Here is a 20,451-nt window from a genome sequence, read left to right as displayed (position 1 = left end):
TTGTGACTTTGATATGATATTCACATTCGTATGGGCCGGATGGGAGGGCATTGCACATGATTCACGAGTTTTAAAAGAAGTTGCATTCAACCCAAATTCTGGCTTTCCTTTTCCGCCACCAGGTTTTTAACCATTCTTCAATGTTCATTTCATACATTATTTGTTTTTTATATGATAGTTTTGATACTGATACAGATAAGTATTACCTTTGTGACGCTGCATACACCAACACTCGTGGATTTATGACTCCCTACCGTGGTACGAGGTATTGGTTAGCCGATTTTAGACGACAACGTGCGTTAACTAAGGTAGAAAGATTCAATCATGCTCACGCACAACTCAGAAATGTCATTGAACGTGCATATGGTGTTCTAAAGGCGAGATTCCCAATCCTAAAGCAAATGGCTCCCTTTTCTTTTCCAATACAAAGAGACATTGTGATTGCTTGTTTCGCCGTCCATAATTTTATAAGGAAATGCAATATTTATGATCAGTTATTTATGGACTATGATGAGAACACGATGTTTCATGAAATGCAAAGTGAGGAAAATGATGGCCTGCTAGTTCAAGACATAGAGTGGGGTTCACAAGGTATTGACTACATGACTTCTTTACGTAACCAGATTGCTAATCAGTTGCTTTCAAATGAATCAAATTAAAATTGTATGTAGAGTTGTGTTATTTGTATTTGGATTTCGTATCTTGTGTTGTTTTGTATTTGGATTTAAAGGATTGATGTGTAATTTGGATTTTCTATGGCGTTTTGTATTTTTCTTTTACAAATTTTCATCAATCTGTCCACTATTCAGAGCTCTTGCCAAACAGATACATTTAATTCAGCACATAATAGTTCAGAGGGGTAAAATAGTCATTCTACACAGTCATTCAGAGATACAACCAAACAGCTCTTAATGGTTCAGCACTTACTGGTTCAGAGCCTCTTACCAATTCAGGCCTCTTACTGGTTCAGCACTTACTGGTTCAGCACTTGCCAAACAGCCCCTTAGGGGCTGTTTGGCAACCCTCTTAATGATTCATTAAGAGGCTAGCCTCTTATTCGGACAGAGGTAGGTTGTTTGGTTGGCAAAATACCAACCTCTTAATGGTATCAACCATTCAGCTTCTTAAAGATGCTGAAACAAAAAAAGACCAAGGGACCCTTTTCCTCATTCTTCTCTGCAACAACAACAGCTAGGGTTCCCTCCTCCTCCTCATTCTTCGCCGCCTCCCTCCTCCTCCTCACGGTCGCGCCGCCTCCCTCCTCCTCCTCACGCTCGCCGCCTCCATCCCTCCTCCTCCTCACTCTCGGTCGCCGCCTCCATGCCTCCTCCTCCTCACTCCGATCGCCGCCTCCATCCCTCCTCCTCCTCACTCCGGTCGCCGCCTCCTCCTCCTCCATCCCACTCAGGTTCGTTTCTTTATGGATTAGGTTTTTTTATGGATTTGTTTATGGATTTGTTTATTTTTCATTTAATTTACTCATTATTATGATGTAGTTAAGTTTGATTAGGTTTTTTTTATGGATTTGTTTATTTTTCTGAATTTTTTTATTAGTTCATTGATTATGTTCATTATTAATTCATTAATTATTTTTCTGAATTTTTTTTATGAATTTTTTTCAATATTTTACTCATTATTATGTTCATTGATGTTATATGTAGAATGGTTATGTTGTATGTTGAAAATTCATAGATGTTATATGTAGAATGGTTATGTTCATTGATGTTATATGTAGAATGATTATGTTCATTGATGTTATATGTAGAATGGTATGATTGTAAATGGTTATGTTGTAAAGATACATGTTTTCTTTGTGTTGTATGTTTGATTGTGGTTATGTTGTATGTTGAAATGGCAAAGAAATGGCAAAAAGGATTAGGATTAATTGGAAGCAAGAAGGTGTTGAAAAAACCTTTCTTGAAGCATGTGTTCATCAAATAACCGTTAATGGACGTGAAGGAAGTAGTCTTAAACAAGCGTCATGGAAAACTGTAGCTGAAAATTTGAAAACACAACATAATTTCATAGTGGAACAACGTCAAATGAAGAATCACTATGATTTTCTAAAAGGAAAATTTGCAGCTTGGTTAAAGCTTAAAAACAAAACCGGGAATGTCTATGATCCAGTTACAAACAGCTTTAACTTGTCAGAAGAAGAGTGGCAAATTGAGATGAAGGTATCTGTTTTATACTAATAATTAGTAGTGGTATATTTCATTAATTTTATAGTATTTTAAAATATTTCTTCACACAGTCTAACAAGTATGTAGAAGCTTTGAGAAGTGCGCCACTTGCTTTCCCCGAGCTTTGTTGTCAATTGTTTGAGGGGTCTACTTCAAATGGGTTTGATAGTTGGGGGCCAAGTTCTACGCTTCCTCATCCTTCTGAGGAAGTGAATGAGCACAATTTGGATGGTATGGATGTCGAATGCACTCAAGTGGATTCCCCAGGTAAAGGTGTTAGTGAGGAGTCAAGTATTCGGTCCCAAAAAAAAAAGAAAAAGGAGAGAAACGAAAACATAAGGCAACATTAGAGTCACAGCTTATAGAAGTTGGTGAAGATATTAGCAAGTTGGCAAAGATGATGATTGAGAAACACACACTTTCTGATGATATGGATGCATGTTTGGAGAAGTCGGAGACATTGGGTTGGGATGAGTCGGATGCGAAATACGAAACAGCGCTTTTGCTTTTTGGTGAGAGTGCCGATCTTAGGAAACTGTGGGTACGTCTTAAGCCGCAGAATTGTGAGAAATGGGTTAAGAATGCGGGAGCGAAGTATGGATTGTTTAACTAATATTGTGCTTTGATTGTTTTTTTTTTTTTTGGTTAGATGTTATGTTTTGGATGTTATGTTTTGGATGTTAGGATGTTATGTTTTGGATGTTATGTTTTGGATGTTAGGATGTTATGTTTTGGATGTTATATTTTGGATGTTATGTTATGGATGTTATGTTTTGGATGTTATGTTTTGGATGTTATGTTAATGTGAATGTTATGTTAATGTGAATGTTATGTTAATGTGGATGTTATGATAGGTACCTTATGGATTCGGACGATGAGATTATAGTTATCATGATCTTTTGTTGGTATTGGGTTTCATTAGCCTCGAGAATAAATGTTGAAAGGATAAGAGACTTGAATTCGGCATTAACCGGTCATGAATACACGCAAGAATTATTGCATGGTACTTCTACACAATGTCATGAGATGATGCGTCTTTCACGTGATGCATTTATACTATTATGCAATCATTTTAAACAAAAAAATTGGGTGCAAAGTAGTAGGTCAATAAGCTTGGAAGAAAAGTTGGCTATGTTTTTGATGGTCATTGGACATAATGAACGTTTTCGAATGGTTAAACGAAGGTTCCAACACTCAACGGAAACAATTCATAGATGTTTTCATGAGGTCCTAAAGGCAATGATGAATTTCGCAAGAGAAGTTATAGTTCCAACATCTTCTTATGTAAGCGCAAATAACTCCGAACGACATAGAAGGCTAAAAGAAATATTTCCTGGAGCAATAGGTGCCTTAGATGGAACTCTTATACATGCGATCGTGCCTGTTGATCAACAGACTCGTTACAGGGGAAGAGGAAAAGGTGAATGCTTTCAAAATGTATTAGCAATTTGTGACTTTGATATGATATTCACATTCGTATGGGCCGGATGGGAGGGCATTGCACATGATTCACGAGTTTTAAAAGAAGTTGCATTCAACCCAAATTCTGGCTTTCCTTTTCCGCCACCAGATTTTTAACCATTCTTCAATGTTCATTTCATACATTATTTGTTTTTTATATGATAGTTTTGATACTGATACAGATAAGTATTACCTTTGTGACGCTGCATACACCAACACTCGTGGATTTATGACTCCCTACCGTGGTACGAGGTATTGGTTAGCCGATTTTAGACGACAACGTGCGTTAACTAAGGAAGAAAGATTCACTCATGCTCACGCACAACTCATAAATGTCATTGAACGTGCATATGGTGTTCTAAAGGCGAGATTCCCAATCCTAAAGCAAATGGCTCCCTTTTCTTTTCCAATACAAAGAGACATTGTGATTGCTTGTTTCGCCGTCCATAATTTTATAAGGAAATGCAATATTTATGATCAGTTATTTATGGACTATGATGAGAACACGATGTTTCATGAAATGCAAAGTGGGGAAAATGATGGCCTGCTAGTTCAAGACATAGAGTGGGGTTCACAAGGTATTGACTACATGACTTCTTTACGTAACCAGATTGCTAATCAGTTGCTTTCAAATGAATCAAATTAAAATTGTATGTAGAGTTGTGTTATTTGTATTTGGATTTCGTATCTTGTGTTGTTTTGTATTTGGATTTAAAAGATTGATGTGTAATTTGGATTTTCTATGGCGTTTTGTGTTTTTCTTTTACAAATTTTCATCAATCTGTCCACTATTCAGAGCTCTTGCCAAACAGATACATTTCATTCAGCACATAATAGTTCAGAGGGGTAAAATAGTCATTCTACACAGTCATTCAGAGATACAACCAAACAGCTCTTAATGGTTCAGCACTTACTGGTTCAGAGCCTCTTACCAATTCAGGCCTCTTACTAGTTCAGCACATACTGGTTCAGCACTTGCCAAACAGCCCCTTAGGGGCTGTTTGGCAACCCTCTTAATGATTCATTAAGAGGCTGGCCTCTTATTCGGACAGAGGTAGGTTGTTTAGTTGGCAAAATACCAACCTCTTAATGGTATCAACCATTCAGCTTCTAAACGATGCTGAAACAAAAAAAAGACCAAGGGACCCTTTTCCTCATTCTTCTCTGCAACAACAACAGCTAGGGTTCCCTCCTCCTCCTCATTCTTCGCCGCCTCCCTCCTCCTCCTCACGGTCGCGCCGCCTCCCTCCTCCTCCTCACGCTCGCCGCCTCCATCCCTCCTCCTCCTCACTCTCGGTCGCCGCCTCCATCCCTCCTCCTCCTCACTCCGGTCGCCGCCTCCATCCCTCCTCCTCCTCACTCCGGTCGCCGCCTCCATCCCTCCTCCTCCTCACTCCGGTCGCCGCCTCCTCCTCCTCCATCCCACTCAGGTTCGTTTCTTTATGGATTAGGTTTTTTTTATGGATTTGTTTATGGATTTGTTTATTTTTCATTTAATTTACTCATTATTATGATGTAGTTAAGTTTGATTAGGTTTTTTTATGGATTTGTTTATTTTTCTGAGTTTTTTTATAAGTTCATTGATTATGTTCATTATTAATTCATTGATTATTTTTCTGAATTTTTTTATGAATTTTTTTCAATATTTTACTCATTATTATGTTCATTGATGTTATATGTAGAATGGTTATGTTGTATGTTGAAAATTCATAGATGTTATATGTAGAATGGTTATGTTCATTGATGTTATATGTAGAATGATTATGTTCATTGATGTTATATGTAGAATGGTATGATTGTAAATGGTTATGTTGTAAAGATACATGTTTTCTTTGTGTTGTATGTTTGATTGTGGTTATGTTGTATGTTGAAATGGCAAAGAAATGGCAAAAAGGATTAGGATTAATTGGAAGCAAGAAGGTGTTGAAAAAACCTTTCTTGAAGCATGTGTTCATCAAATAACCGTTAATGGACGTGAAGGAAGTAGTCTTAAACAAGCGTCATGGAAAACTGTAGCTGAAAATTTGAAAACACAACATAATTTCATAGTGGAACAACGTCAAATGAAGAATCACTATGATTTTCTAAAAGGAAAATTTGCAGCTTGGTTAAAGCTTAAAAACAAAACCGGGAATGTCTATGATCCAGTTACAAATAGCTTTAACTTGTCAGAAGAAGAGTGGCAAATTGAGATGAAGGTATCTGTTTTATACTAATAATTAGTAGTGGTATATTTCATTAATTTTATAGTATTTTAAAATATTTCTTCACACAGTCTTACAAGTATGTAGAAGCTTTGAGAAGTGCGCCACTTGCTTTCCCCGAGCTTTGTTGTCAATTGTTTGAGGGGTCTACTTCAAATGGGTTTGATAGTTGGGGGCCAAGTTCTACGCTTCCTCATCCTTCTGAGGAAGTGAATGAGCACAATTTGGATGGTATGGATGTCGAATGCACTCAAGTGGATTCCCCAGGTAAAGGTGTTAGTGAGGAGTCAAGTATTCGGTCCCAAAAAAAAAGAAAAAGGAGAGAAACGAAAACATAAGGCAACATTAGAGTCACAGCTTATAGAAGTTGGTGAAGATATTAGCAAGTTGGCAAAGATGATGATTGAGAAACACACACTTTCTGATGATATGGATGCATGTTCGGAGAAGTTGGAGACATTGGGTTGGGATGAGTCGGATGCGAAATACGAAACAGCGCTTTTGCTTTTTGGTGAGAGTGCCGATCTTAGGAAACTGTGGGTACGTCTTAAGCCGCAGAATTGTGAGAAATGGGTTAAGAATGCGGGAGCGAAGTATGGATTGTTTAACTAATATTGTGCTTTGATTGTTTTTTTTTTTTTTGGGGGGGGTTAGATGTTATGTTTTGGATGTTAGGATGTTATGTTTTGGATGTTAGGATGTTATGTTTTGGATGTTATATTTTGGATGTTATGTTATGGATGTTATGTTTTGGATGTTATGTTTTGGATGTTATGTTAATGTGAATGTTATGTTAATGTGAATGTTATGTTAATGTGGATGTTATGATAGGTACCTTATGGATCCGGACGATGAGATTATAGTTATCATGATCTTTTGTTGGTATTGGGTTTCATTAGCCTCGAGAATAAATGTTGAAAGGATAAAAGACTTGAATTCGGCATTAACCGGTCATGAATACACGCAAGAATTATTGCATGGTACTTCTACACAATGTCATGAGATGATGCGTCTTTCACGTGATGCATTTATACTATTATGCAATCATTTTAAACAAAAAAATTGGGTGCAAAGTAGTAGGTCAATAAGCTTGGAAGAAAAGTTGGCTATGTTTTTGATGGTCATTGGACATAATGAACGTTTTCGAATGGTTAAACGAAGGTTCCAACACTCAACGGAAACAATTCATAGATGTTTTCATGAGGTCCTAAAGGCAATGATGAATTTCGCAAGAGAAGTTATAGTTCCAACATCTTCTTATGTAAGCGCAAATAACTCCGAACGACATAGAAGGCTAAAAGAAATATTTCCTGGAGCAATAGGTGCCTTAGATGGAACTCTTATACATGCGATCGTGCCTGTTGATCAACAGACTCGTTACAGGGGAAGAGGAAAAGGTGAATGCTTTCAAAATGTATTAGCAATTTGTGACTTTGATATGATATTCACATTCGTATGGGCCGGATGGGAGGGCATTGCACATGATTCACGAGTTTTAAAAGAAGTTGCATTCAACCCAAATTCTGGCTTTCCTTTTCCGCCACCAGGTTTTTAACCATTCTTCAATGTTCATTTCATACATTATTTGTTTTTTATATGATAGTTTTGATACTGATACAGATAAGTATTACCTTTGTGACGCTGCATACACCAACACTCGTGGATTTATGACTCCCTACCGTGGTACGAGGTATTGGTTAGCCGATTTTAGACGACAACGTGCGTTAACTAAGGAAGAAAGATTCAATCATGCTCACGCACAACTCAGAAATGTCATTGAACGTGCATATGGTGTTCTAAAGGCGAGATTCCCAATCCTAAAGCAAATGGCTCCCTTTTCTTTTCCAATACAAAGAGACATTGTGATTGCTTGTTTCGCCGTCCATAATTTTATAAGGAAATGCAATATTTATGATCAGTTATTTATGGACTATGATGAGAACACGATGTTTCATGAAATGCAAAGTGGGGAAAATGATGGCCTGCTAGTTCAAGACATAGAGTGGGGTTCACAAGGTATTGACTACATGACTTATTTACGTAACCAGATTGCTAATCAGTTGCTTTCAAATGAATCAAATTAAAATTGTATGTAGAGTTGTGTTATTTGTATTTGGATTTCGTATCTTGTGTTGTTTTGTATTTGGATTTAAAGGATTGATGTGTAATTTGGATTTTCTATGGCGTTTTGTATTTTTCTTTTACAAATTTTCATCAATCTGTCCACTATTCAGAGCTCTTGCCAAACAGATACATTTCATTCAGCACATAATAGTTCAGAGGGGTAAAATAGTCATTCTACACAGTCATTCAGAGATACAACCAAACAGCTCTTAATGGTTCAGCACTTACTGGTTCAGAGCCTCTTACCAATTCAGGCCTCTTACTGATTCAGCACTTGCCAAACAGCCCCTTACTAAGAGAAAGATTTTGGTAACTCGAAGGATATGAATCTTCAAAGGGACTCGACTATCTTTAAATTGTATATCCCCTCTATCACTAATTTATGCAACATCAGACTTTGTATTTTATTTTATTTATACCCTTGATATTTATCTTAATAGTTTTCTCCAACCCGGGTAGCACCCGGGTGATAACCTAGTTATTGTATATATATGTTAATAAAAAGCCATAATAAAGACACAATACAATGTATATGAAGGCAAAGAATCAAATAGAAAGTATAGTTAAGGTAGAAGGCTAGCAAGGGATGAGGTTGTGACATATGGCACAATTAAAAAGTAAACAGAATGGCATTTAAGTCGATCCCAATCTTCTAGATCTGAAACTCATCTTCCCTGAAACTCATCTTCCCTGAAACCCATATTCCCTAACCACCATTCATCCAATTACGCCGCCGCCACTCCACCGCCCACTGCCACCACAGAAGATAGCTTCTTCGATCGCCGTTCTGGCTTATCTCGTCGTCCAAAACCTAATCCGGTTAGATCTAAAAACCCTAGATGTTGAGAAGCAATGCGATGTTTAGGTTCGTAGATTGGTTGCATCTTTTTTTTTTTGTGTGTGTTTTAATCCATCACGTCTTATAACACAATTGATAAAACACATTTTGTTGTGCTTCTACTCCATTACGTTTTATAACACAATGAAAAACACATTTTTATTGTGTTTTAGTCCATTGCGTTTTATCACACAATGAAAAAACACATTTTTTTGTGTTTTAGTCAATTGCGTTTTTGAATTTGATGTTTCATTGTGTTATAGTATGTTATGACTTCCATTGTGTTTTATGCATTTAGGTAAAAAAAATCAAAAGTATAGCAATAGTATACTTGTTTTAAAGATAAAAAACATTCGTTTTATGGTGCAATTTTTATAGATGTGGGAAAAGTTTATATAATTTTTAATATATATATATATATATATATATATATAGGATTAGGTTCAAACGTGAACAATTTCTCCAGCGTGAACTGATCTGGACCATTGATTTATATGATCTAAAGTTTTAAATGAGTGGCATGATGGTAAATAGTTGGTTATTTTTTTTCATTTAATTAAATAGAAAAAGGGTATAACCGTAATTACGCAATCAAAATAATTCAAAAAAAGAAACCTAAATTCTTTCCATTATATTAAAATCTAATCACACAAATATCCAAACACACAAACAAACACATTTTGCAGATCTAGAGAGAGAGTCGTAGGGAGAGAGAAAGAAAGGACTGTCGGCCATGGTGGTGGTCGACGACGGCCATGGCGGCGCGTGGCGGTCAATAGCGGCAACAACAACGACGCTGGGGTAGCAGGTAGAACGGCGGAGATAGCTTAGCGAGTGGGGTGGCGGCTGTCTGTGTGGGAGACGGAGGGGCAGTGGGTGCTCGGTGGTGCTGTGACTGTGATGGATGACGACAGGGGTGAAGTGACTCGCGGCGGAGAGGAGTGCCGATTGCGGCGGCGAGGTTTTAGGGTATCGACGAACTCCGACAACCCGTGATAACACCAGATCTGTAAGTTTTCAACTCATTTTTTTCGTTTCAAAACCATTCCGGATGGTGTTCTTCGCAGATCCATTTAAACCGATTTCTTAGGTCGTTTTATTGTTCTTCGCAGATCCATTTAAACCGATTACTGGTGGATTTCGATTATTCAGTTTTAGAAAACGTTTTTTTTTCTTACATTCTGATTTTAACCTAATTGTTAGTTGAAACATTAAGGTTGCAATGCCTGTTGGAAAGTATACTACATCGAGCATGAAATTCAGGTACTAGTCTATTTCTAACTAGAACTACAGTTTTGATGTGTTATTTGAATGGACTATAACTATACACCGTCATTATTAGATGTGCCATTAGTTTTTTCACTGCTTTAAGGCGATGTACACATGTGTATTCTGATTTTGCTTGTTTTTAAGGCGTTGTACACATGTGTATTCTGATTTTTGCTCTGGTTTTAAGGCGCTGTACACATGTGTATTCTGATTTTGCTCTGTTTTTAAGGCGCTGTACACATGTGTATTCTTATTTTTGCTATGTTTTTAATGCAATGTACACATGTGTATAGCGTCTGTTTTTGTGATATCTCATATTTTTTTTATGTATTGAATGTGTAAAGTTGTTGATGTACACTTGTGAATTATGCAAAGTACTAATTGCTGAGTTTTTTGTGTTATTATAGGAGACGTCGTAAACGAGGAAAGTGGAGATGGAAGGTCGATAAGGATGATTCACGTATGAGGTCGATAAGGATGATTCAGCGTACAACGCGGCGAATAGTTGTGAAAGACTATGTCTTTTTTATTTTTCCTATTATGTTGCGTTTATTGTTTTCACGAAACTGGAACTTGTAATTGTATGTTTTTTTTCGTTTGGCAAACATTATGGAAATTGTTATTTGCTTAATATAAAATAGGTTTACAAGTTTTGTTTATATGTATGTAGTATGTAGCTAATTACACATTTGTACCATGCTGAGTACACATGTGTACTGTTCAATTTATATCCAAGTACACATGTGTATACCGTTGAAATATGAAGGTTACGTGAATCTTAAAAATCATAATCCGAATTCTGGTGGTGAAATCTAAAAAATAAAAATGAAATAAAAGATAATGTGGATAATGAATTTAAAATAGGAAAGATGTAACTTAATTCAATTATTAAAATAATGATTTAAATATAATTTTTATATAATTACAATCATACCCTTAACAACTAAAAAGGAAATCAATGGTCCAGATCAGTTCACGCATGGGATTAGGTTCACGCTGGAACCCTACCCTATATATATATATATATATATATATATATATATATATATATATATATATATATATATATATATATATATAGGACAAAGATCCGTTAGGAACCACCCTTTATTGCGAGAACCGCGAGAACCAGTGTGAACACAAACAGTAATACCTAAAAAAATCTAAAAAACACCCAAAAAAATTTTTTTTTATTTTTTTACTATTTTTTATATAAAAATCGCTACTTTTAGTATCCAAAAAAAAAAAAAATTTTTTTTAAAATTTTTTTTTAAAATTTTTTTTTTTTTTTTTGGCTACTAAAAGTAGCGATTTGAACATAAAAAATAGTAAAAAAATAAAAAAAATTTTAGATTTTTTTTATTTTTTTTTGATTTTTTTTAGATTTTTTAGGTTTTTTGGGGGGTTTAGTTTTTAGCATTTTAGCTTGGGAGGGGGGGGGGGTTTAGGTTTTTGGGGGTGGGGGAGGGGGGTTTAGGTTTTTTTTGGGGGGGGGGGGGGGTGGGGGGTGGGGGGGGTTAGGTTTTTTTTTAGGTTTTTTGAGGGTTTTAGTTTTTAGCATTTAGCTTGGGGGGGGGGGGGGTTAGGTTTTTTTTGGGGGGGGGGGGGGGGGTTAGGTTTTTTTTTTTGGGGGGGGGGGGGGTGGGGGGGTTTAGGTTTTTGGGGGGTGGGGGGTGGGGGTTAGGTTTTTTTTTTTTGGGGGGGGGGGGGTGGGGGGGTTTAGGTTTTTGGGGGGTGGGGGGTGGGGGTTAGGTTTTTTTAGGTTTTTTTAGCTATTTTAGCTTGTGTTCACATTGGTTCTCGCGGTTCTCGCAATAAAGGTGGTTCTCGCATGAACCTTACCCTATATATATATATATATATATATATATATATATATATATATATATATATATATATATATATATATATATATATTACTTGTCTCCTGCTGATTTGTATTATATTTTTGGACGATAGATTTATTAAGAGAAATGAGCTTGAATTAAACCAGGCTCAGAACTGGCAGTTAACTTAATGAACCAAACCTTATTCCCCTATAACCAAGAACACCAAACTGTTTGTAACCGAAACTGATCATTAAAAACTGAAACATCAGTTACAGGTTCAGTTATCGATTATAATCAAGATGACTAACACACAAATTCCATGAAACGTAGGTCCTCGCATCGGTATTGTAAGCATTTGTAACCCAAGGGGTGGGGCAAGAAAAGGCACGGCTCATACCATAGAGAAGCTAGTCATCGTTGAAAAACAGCTGACCGGAAAGAAATTCTTCAACGGAGAAACAATAGGATTCTTAGATCTTGTGTTCGGATGGATAGCCGTTTATCTTGAAGTCGTTGAAGAAACAAGTGGTATAAAACTCTTGGACGAAGAGCGGTTTCCTCTTATATCAGCATGGGAGGAATGGTTTTCTCACATCCCCGTAATTGAAGAGACCTTGCCCGATAAAGAGAAGCTGATTAGCAAGTACCAGCATATGCGCGCGTATTTCCTCTCCAAAGCTGCAGCTAAGAAGGGAACGGTTTTATGAAAGTTCCTAAAAACATTTAAACATTTGATAAACCAGTTATCATATGTGAACTTTAGGGATGATAAGTATCAATGCATCATAAATAAAACAGTGCAAACAACAATAATAAGTTCTTGTCTTTGTAGTTGAAATAATTTTGTTTCAAGACTTGAATTTAGTTTGGTTTATACCAATAAAAACTCTAAATCTAGTTACTATGCTTAGTTTTAACAAGTGTGATGCACTCCGAGGCGTTTAGGTCCCAAAAAGTTGCGCCTCAGACACGCCTCAAATGCACTTTTCAAACCAAAATACTATGATGATTAGGGGTGTAAACGAGCCAAGCCGAGCCGAGCCCGACTAGGCTCGAGCTCGGCTCATCATGCTATTATGAGGCTCGAGCTCGACTGGGTTCGAGCCTACTATTTTGAGATCGAGCTCGTCTCAAAAGTAAAACCCAAGAGCTTGAGTTCGGCTTGAGGTAGTTTCAGAAAAAAAAATTAAACGAGCTTATAGCTCGGCTTGAGCTCGATTCGATGGCTTAAAGTTTAAGCTATCGATGTGAGCTCGAGCCAGCTTTTAGCTTGTTTAAGTTGTTATTAGTAAAAATTGAACCTCTTCAAATGGAAAAAATTCCATACATAAAAAATTAACTTAAAATTTGTTCGGGCTTGTTTAGGGTTGCGAGCCTAGACGAGCTTTGTATGTAAAGCTGGAGCTTGGACTCGTTAAGGCTCGGCTTGTTCGAACATTTTACTGATCGGATCCCGAGTAGCTCTCAAGCCGCTACGCCTCGTTTACACCCCTAGGCGCAAGTGGTGGTTCAAAATAGTTCAAAGTTAGGGTTTGTAGGAGGTCAATACGTAAAAGCAACCAAAGGGACGAAGAAACTATGAATGGTTTTCTCTGTAAAAACATTGATATGTAAAGGAGATTAGAGAGATGCAACCCGTGGTTGTTTATAGCACAACACCTCGCGTACGTGAATCACTCAACTCACACCTTTGATGATGATTTATAATTCTTAAGTTATTTATCTACTACAAAAAATATATATATATATATATATATATATATATATATATATATATAATGCATACAAATATATGTAGCTGCACCATGATTTTGGTATTATTTTCCAAAACGCTGAAGTAACATACCTCATAGTCCCCATCCTGGCCTATGCACGCCTCTGTTTCCAGTTTTCCAGTGTCAGAAAGTTGTCCGGTCTTCAATATATAAAACCATCACCTAAAAATATATAATAAAAATGAATTCTTTTCTGAAGAAAATATGATAAAAATAACTAACAAATTCTCAAAAATGTAGATCACACCATTGATCTTTTGTGTGTATGTCATCTATGGCTGCAACTTATCTTCTTCACCAATAATCACCACAGCTACATGATCCATTCTTAAATAAATGAAACCGATTCGCATCTCTAACCAAAAACTCCCTTTGAACAATTTTCGATATATACTTTGTTACAGTATGACAATCCTCACAAACCCGTAAATTCTTCATTATCTGCAACGGCATTCCAGCTTTTGTATTTAACAATCCAAATGCAATTGCAAGTCTTTCACTGTGCCCACAAAGAATATCTCGTTTCTCATCTTCGTTCACATCGTGAAATACCGATCTCAAGTTAGCAACATACCCTTCTTTTGCTATTAAATCGTAAAGAACCTCAAGCAAGTTCTTAACCTCTTCATATTGTTCAAAAAACTTATCTCCACTACTAAACGCATAAATCTTGTTATCGATATCGATCCAACTTTTACCGGCATCTTTCTTGAGTCCTTTAGATTTAATCGATTTTCTCACCGTTCTAACTTGATCCCATTTCCCTAACGACGCATACGCGTTTGAAACTAATATATAATATCCCGTGTTTTCTGAATTTAGTTTAATAATATGTTTCGACGCGCGTTCTGCTATTTCCTTGTGTCCACTTGCTCGGCAAGCACTAAGTAGAGAACCCCATATGCTTGCATCCGGTTTTATCGGCATTGAAAGGATGAACTTTTCGGCTTCGGTTAACCTCCCGGAACGTGCAAGAAGGTCAACTACACAAGCGTAATGTTCGATCTGTGGGTCAATGTTGTAGTCGTTTTTCATCTGGCTGAAGTATAACCGGCCTTGTTCGACTAATCCTGAATGACTACATGCAAAGATGACGGCAAGATACGCGATTTGGTCGGGAACGATACCTGTAGCTTTCATATCCTCGAACGCGGTTGTGGCCTTCACGCCATGACCGTACATTCCATACGCGTAGATCAATGCAGTCCACGTTACAACATCTCGGTTTTTCATATGCTCGAAAACTAGAAGTGAGTTTCTCAAATTACCGCATTTTGAGTACATTTCGATAAGTGCGTTCGAAATTGGGACATTTGACTCGAAACCCGACTTTAAAACGCAACCGTGAATCTCTTTACCTTGTCGTTTTGCTCCTAGATTTGAACATAGAGGTAATGTACATAAAATGGTAGCCATATTTGGTAGTATTCCGTCGAGTCTCATTCGACTTATCATTTTAAACCCTAAGTTATATTCTTCTGAATGAGAACATGCGGAAATAACAGTGTTCCATGATACGATATCGCGATCGTTCATGTTCTCAAATTGGTTCAGCGCATCCTCCATGTTACCACATTTAGCATACACGTCAATGAGAGCGTTTCTCACAATTACACAAGCGTTAAATCCGGTTTTAATTGTTTCACAATGGAGTTCTCGTGCTAACTTTAAGTTCTTCGCCGGTGTACACATAGAAAGAATTGTTACATACGTTACAAAATCAGGTTTTATATCCATTTTCATTGCTCGAAAAGTTGCCAACGCTTCATCATACTGCGATGCTTTGATAATGCCGTTGATTAACGCGTTCCATGATGTCAAATCCCTGCTTTTCATTTTGTTGAATATCTCCCTTGCTGCTGGCAAATAACCGCATTTGGAATACATATCGATAAGGATATTACTTGTTTTCGTGTCACATTCATAGCCGTTTAAATCCATGTAATTATGCACAAACCTTCCGGATTTCAAGTCGCCAGTGTGACCGCAAGCACGAAGAACAGAAGTAACCGTTAAAATATCTGGTTTGTGTTCTTGCAACATCTCCATAAACAAGTTTATCGATTCCCGATACAGGCACGCTTGAGAGTAACCACAGATTACAGTGTTCCAAGTTATAGCATCTTTAACATCTGTTTCACTAAAAACCCGTCGACACTCTTTCAAGTTGTTGGATTTAAAGTACATCGAAAGGAGACCGTTGCAGACTCGCGTTTCAACATCAATACCAACTTTAACCGTCAACCCATGAACCATCTGCCCTTCCGAAAAACCACCCGACCCACCACACGCAGCCAAAACACTCGACACCATAAGCGAATCCACCCTCACACCAACTACTATCGACTGGTAAAATACATCCAACGCTTCTTCCCACTCCTCATTCGCACTATACCCCGAAACCAAACTATTCCAAGACACAACATCTCTCTCCGGCATTTCATCAAACACCTGGCGTGCAACACGAAGCTCACCAAATCTAGCATACATATCAACCAACGCATTACCGATATACAAATCCGATCCAAAACCCATCTCCAACACATGTTCATGAACAATCTTAGCCGTCTCAATCTTCCCTGAACAACTCGCGCAAGCATTAATCACCGAAGGGAACGTAAACTTATCCGGTTTAATATTCGAAACCCTCATTGAATAGTAATAATCTAATGCTTCTGTGAACAACCCATTGTGGGTCATGGCTCGTATGATGGTATTCCATTGGTAAACATTGGTTGTAGGGGATATGGTGGTGAAAATGAGTGAAGATGAATGTGGGTGTTTGAAGTGAGAGTATTTGGTGATGAGTTTGCCTGAGAAGAATGGTGTTTGGTGGAGACCTGAAGTGATTAGAAGTGAGTGGATCTTGTGAAGTTGTTTGATGGTTGAGGTTGAAGATAGTGATTTTGAGAGTGTGGAGTAGAGGGATTGGTGGATGTTTGATGATGGCATTGTTGTGGAACATAAGAAGCTAAGATTTTGACATTTATAGTTTACCATTGTGGTTTTTTTCTTTCTTTTTCTTTTTTTTTTTTTTTTTTTGAGTTAAATATCATTTTAGTTTTGGTTCTACTAATTTTGTCAGATTAGTCTAAAGGTTTTATTTTTCGTCAGTGAGTTTAAAAGGGTTTCAGTATTGCCATTTTAGTCAACTGGGTTAACTTCATCCATTTTTTCTGTTAACGAGAAGGGTAATTCAGTCATTTTATATGTAATTCTGTTAACTAGAAGGGCAATTCGGCCATGTAAAATGACCGAATTGCCCATCTCATTAACAAAAATAATGGATGAAGTTCACCTAGTAGGCTAAAATGGCAACGGTGAAACCTTTTTGTACCCACAGGCGAAAAATAAAACCTTTGGACTAAACTGTCAAAATGACCCAAACCATTGCTGGGACAGTGGCGGAACTAGAACATTAACTTAGGGGTATCCTAAAAAAAAATTTAACCGTGCAATCGTACAATATTAAAAAAACGATAATAAATAAATAAAGTAAAACAAATATCTAATAGATTTGTCCTCTACTTTTTTTTCATAGCTTGCAATCGTTCCATCACATCGTCGTTTTTTACTTCACGTAAAAAATCTTTTTCAACCGCACAAACCATAGCATTGTTCAAAAATTCCGGGCCCATTCGATTGCGTAAATCCGTCTTGACAAGCTTCAATTTCAAAAAACATCTTTCAACGGTTGTGGTTGCAACCGGTAAAAGCAAAGCTAGCTTCAGTACCCGATAAACTGAAGGAAAAGAATTATGCGTTGCCGTTTCAACCATAACACGCGAAAGATCACTTATTCTATTCAAGTTTGTAAATACCATCACTTATAGTGTGAAGAAATGGGCAATTGGGATTTGGTCTTATTATTTTCAATTGATTGGTATCCTCGTAGTTGTGTCATGTCGTGCATTAAAACTTCAAGGCAATTGGGCAATTATTTACACTACCGATAAAAAGTTAAGCCGTAGCCCGTGCTACGGCTCAGACAACATAAGGTCCGCCCCTGCACTGGGAATAAAATGGCATTTAACTCTTTTTTTTTTTTTTTGAACGACGACTTTTATAACCGAGTTAAATGTCATTTTCGTCCTCTGGTTTGTTTAATTATGCCAGTCCAGGCCAAATTTGTACCATTTCCGTCCCTGACATTCTTTAAACATGCCAATTCCGTCCAAAAAACTAAGGTTGAATCGAATAATTGGACAAATCATAGGGACGAAAATGACAGCTAACTCATGTTTTTCTAGACGGAAGTCAGAGACAAAAATAGTACAAATTTGAAACTTGACCTGAATTGTCATAGTTGAATAAACCATATGGACGAAAATCACAGTTAACTATTTATAACCAGACTTATCCGGTTAGCAGAAAACTAACACAGGGAGATAAAAAAAAAAAACAAAAAAACAAAAAAAAAAATGTTAAAGTACACATCCTTTCATAAAAATCCGCACGTAAGATAACGAAACAATTGTTTTCATTTGACATCCTTTCATAAAAATCCAATGTGCTATAATAAGTACACATCCTTTGTAAGTTGTAACACCATCATTTCATAAAAATCCAATGTGCTAGCCAAAAATGAATAATATACCATAACTTGGATTAATTGTCTAAACAAAACTATCTCAAAGAAGTTATTTGTGACAGATAAAGATCATAACTTCACACAATCTGTGCGTTTAAACGAAACTGTCTTCTTATAAAGGTCATAGCCTACCAAGAAGTTCATTTGTGCTAGATTCCCAAAGATCACGACCCCATCTACAGGAGCAAAGGCCAAGCAAATCGAATCGTTACTCAGCTGAACAAATGTATTTATCGGGTCCAACTCCAAATCCGCCCCATTGAAGTGAGCCACCATAACCGGAAGATCCTTCACTTCCAACGGGTTGTAACACAAGCGTAAGTTATTTTGTGGGTCGGAATGAACGGGTAAGATATCCGGCATTGAACGTCTCACCGCTGATTGAACTCGATTGTAGAAGCTTTCAGGAAGCAGTGTTAGCGATGTTCCCGAGTCAATGATGATATTACCCTCGACCAACGTAGGTTTTGTTGTGTAGAAGTCAATGCGTTGACCTCCAACGGTTATCCCTTCAAAATTTAGATAGTAAAAGGTGCCAGGGTTTCCGGAAAATAATGGGGTTGAAACAACCCCATCTCCGGAAACCGTGGCAGCATCACCAAAGTACATTTTACTTGACCTTTCTACGTGCGAAAACATTTGCACAAGGCAATATGAAAACTTTCCGTTAATCGAAGACCCCATTTGTGTAATGAGCGAAAACGGGCCGCCTCCGAGCCCTATTATGCCACTTTGATCTTCGGTAAACATGCCAGCATTTCTATGCCCACATCCGAAAACTACATTGGTAAAGGCGAACGAGATGCCAGTTACATTGGAATCCAGTGTAACTGTTTCTGTCGCCAGTTCTCCAGAACTATACGAAAAATCTCCATATTGGACCACATACAAACAAGTGTTGTCGTTCGTGGTGCAAGATCTCACTGGAACCGACATACACGTTGTTGAACCACACGTCGTCGTGTTATAAGTCGAGGAAACCCTCGGCTTATAAACAGGACGTGTTTGGTTAAAACAATATGAACACGGTTCACACTGTGTCCATATTATGTCACTCCCCGTGTCAGCCACGCCTATGATGTCTTGAGGTGGAGTGCCGATCGATATTTTCATTAGATAGTTAGCTAACTGCGGGTTTGGAAAAATATTCGTCACACCAGAACGCATGGAACTAAAAACCCTAGCGCGATCAAAAGAGCGATTCATAGCGGCAACCACCCGCCACGAAAGGGTGAGGGAAGGATCATAGAAGGGAGATGTTGGTGAGTCGCGATGGATCAGGGTTGTAGTAAAGCTAACACTTTTGGATCGTACAAGCATAACTAAACTCAAGATATATAACAATTGTATTATCAAATTTGTTAAGAAATGTGTGTTGGATAACAAATATGTTTTCATGTTTTTTATGACAAAATAGGATGTTTATGTTTGATTGAAACAATGTTGATTATTCAATATATATATACATATAAATATATTAAAGTAACATGGTTTCTTGTTGAACTTCTTTTCTTTCATTTTTTCGTTGTTTGGTAATTTTTACTTATTAAATTAAATACCTAACTACCAAGCAAAACTCTCTCGTTCGGTCTTATGATTCATGGATGAATCTTGGTCGGTAAAACCACTTAATGTTTTTCTCTATATGCCCATGAAGTTTTTGTTGCTAGTTCATGAAGTATTTTTGCTAATATTTGTTATGTTCTATAATTATATGGAACTAGTATATTGGTATTTGTATTAAATGAGTCGATGCCAGCCCACATTGCGACGGAATGTTGATTATGAATATTTCAGTATATGTATACTACATGTGTAATACATTTGATGGTTGTGAAACCTCATGAGTCATGACAATTGCAAAGAGTTTTTGTAAGTCATTTGTAAATCATCCCGATTTTCACAAGGAAAGTAGAAATCTTTGTTCTAGTGGAGAGAATCATATTGCTTTTTGTATGTACACTAGGTTTTGCTTTGATAAAATATATCCAAGAAAAATAATATATAATACTTTATTCTTTGCTTAAAAAAATAAAGCATTACAAAATATTACAATTTTTTAATCATGTATAAAACGATGATGATGTTGATTCTTTGCTTTGATTGTGCAACTATATATACTTGAAATAAAGTTGGATCTTACTCACTATATATACGAAGTAATAATCACATCTAAG

At 37.0% G+C, this 20,451-nt stretch overlaps 5 protein-coding genes across 5 annotated transcripts; 3 read left to right on the top strand and 2 right to left on the bottom strand.

Annotated features, from left to right (window-relative positions):
• Window positions 1-1,862: 1,862 nt before the first annotated feature.
• LOC110875862 (L10-interacting MYB domain-containing protein-like) lies at window positions 1,863-2,833 on the top strand. Its single transcript, XM_022124058.2, has 2 exons — window positions 1,863-2,177; window positions 2,255-2,833. Exons 1-2 carry the CDS (start codon window positions 1,863-1,865, stop codon window positions 2,531-2,533), a joined length of 594 nt encoding a protein of 197 aa, XP_021979750.1. The 3' UTR covers window positions 2,534-2,833.
• Window positions 2,581-4,290, top strand: LOC118491160. Its single transcript, XM_035988669.1, has 3 exons — window positions 2,581-2,777; window positions 3,038-3,603; window positions 3,827-4,290. Exons 1-3 carry the CDS (start codon window positions 2,581-2,583, stop codon window positions 4,288-4,290), a joined length of 1,227 nt encoding a protein of 408 aa, XP_035844562.1.
• Window positions 4,291-6,674: 2,384 nt separating this feature from the next.
• Window positions 6,675-12,615, top strand: LOC110939140. The gene is made up of 3 exons (XM_022180964.2): window positions 6,675-7,395; window positions 7,469-7,888; window positions 12,239-12,615. The coding sequence occupies exons 1-3, from the start codon at window positions 6,687-6,689 to the stop codon at window positions 12,613-12,615; spliced, it is 1,506 nt and encodes a 501-aa protein (XP_022036656.2). The 5' UTR covers window positions 6,675-6,686.
• Window positions 12,137-16,635, bottom strand: LOC110875847 (pentatricopeptide repeat-containing protein At3g03580). The gene is made up of 3 exons (XM_022124046.2): window positions 13,931-16,635; window positions 13,755-13,845; window positions 12,137-12,592 (listed from the first exon to the last, which is right to left on the bottom strand). Exon 1 carries the CDS (start codon window positions 16,633-16,635, stop codon window positions 13,978-13,980), a length of 2,658 nt encoding a protein of 885 aa, XP_021979738.1. The 3' UTR covers window positions 12,137-12,592; window positions 13,755-13,845; window positions 13,931-13,977.
• Window positions 16,636-18,268: 1,633 nt separating this feature from the next.
• On the bottom strand, window positions 18,269-19,701 carry LOC110930068 (aspartic proteinase CDR1). Its single transcript, XM_022173298.2, has one exon. It carries the CDS (start codon window positions 19,670-19,672, stop codon window positions 18,344-18,346), a length of 1,329 nt encoding a protein of 442 aa, XP_022028990.2. The 5' UTR covers window positions 19,673-19,701; the 3' UTR covers window positions 18,269-18,343.
• Between the last annotated feature and the right edge of the window lie 750 nt (window positions 19,702-20,451).

Source organism: Helianthus annuus, chromosome 1, assembly GCF_002127325.2.
Source record: "Helianthus annuus cultivar XRQ/B chromosome 1, HanXRQr2.0-SUNRISE, whole genome shotgun sequence".
NCBI classification, from domain to species: Eukaryota; Viridiplantae; Streptophyta; class Magnoliopsida; order Asterales; family Asteraceae; genus Helianthus; species Helianthus annuus.
This window is presented reverse-complemented; position numbering and strand designations above follow the sequence as displayed.

Excerpts from the sequence above, each read along its gene's own strand:
- LOC110875847 (XM_022124046.2), bottom strand. The coding sequence starts at position 16,635 with ATGCCATCATCAAACATCCACCAATCCCTCTACTCCACACTCTCAAAA.
- LOC110939140 (XM_022180964.2), top strand. The coding sequence starts at position 6,687 with ATGGATCCGGACGATGAGATTATAGTTATCATGATCTTTTGTTGGTAT. Across the intron at positions 7,396-7,468 it reads CTTTCCTTTTCCGCCACCAG|ATAAGTATTACCTTTGTGAC; the intron begins GTTTTTAACCAT and ends ATACTGATACAG. Across the intron at positions 7,889-12,238 it reads TGACTACATGACTTATTTAC|GTCCTCGCATCGGTATTGTA; the intron begins GTAACCAGATTG and ends CATGAAACGTAG.
- LOC110930068 (XM_022173298.2), bottom strand. The coding sequence starts at position 19,672 with ATGAAAACATATTTGTTATCCAACACACATTTCTTAACAAATTTGATA.
- LOC118491160 (XM_035988669.1), top strand. The coding sequence starts at position 2,581 with ATGATGATTGAGAAACACACACTTTCTGATGATATGGATGCATGTTTG. Across the intron at positions 2,778-3,037 it reads GTTAAGAATGCGGGAGCGAA|GTACCTTATGGATTCGGACG; the intron begins GTATGGATTGTT and ends ATGTTATGATAG. Across the intron at positions 3,604-3,826 it reads TTACAGGGGAAGAGGAAAAG|ATAAGTATTACCTTTGTGAC; the intron begins GTGAATGCTTTC and ends ATACTGATACAG.
- LOC110875862 (XM_022124058.2), top strand. The coding sequence starts at position 1,863 with ATGGCAAAAAGGATTAGGATTAATTGGAAGCAAGAAGGTGTTGAAAAA. Across the intron at positions 2,178-2,254 it reads AGTGGCAAATTGAGATGAAG|TCTAACAAGTATGTAGAAGC; the intron begins GTATCTGTTTTA and ends TTCTTCACACAG.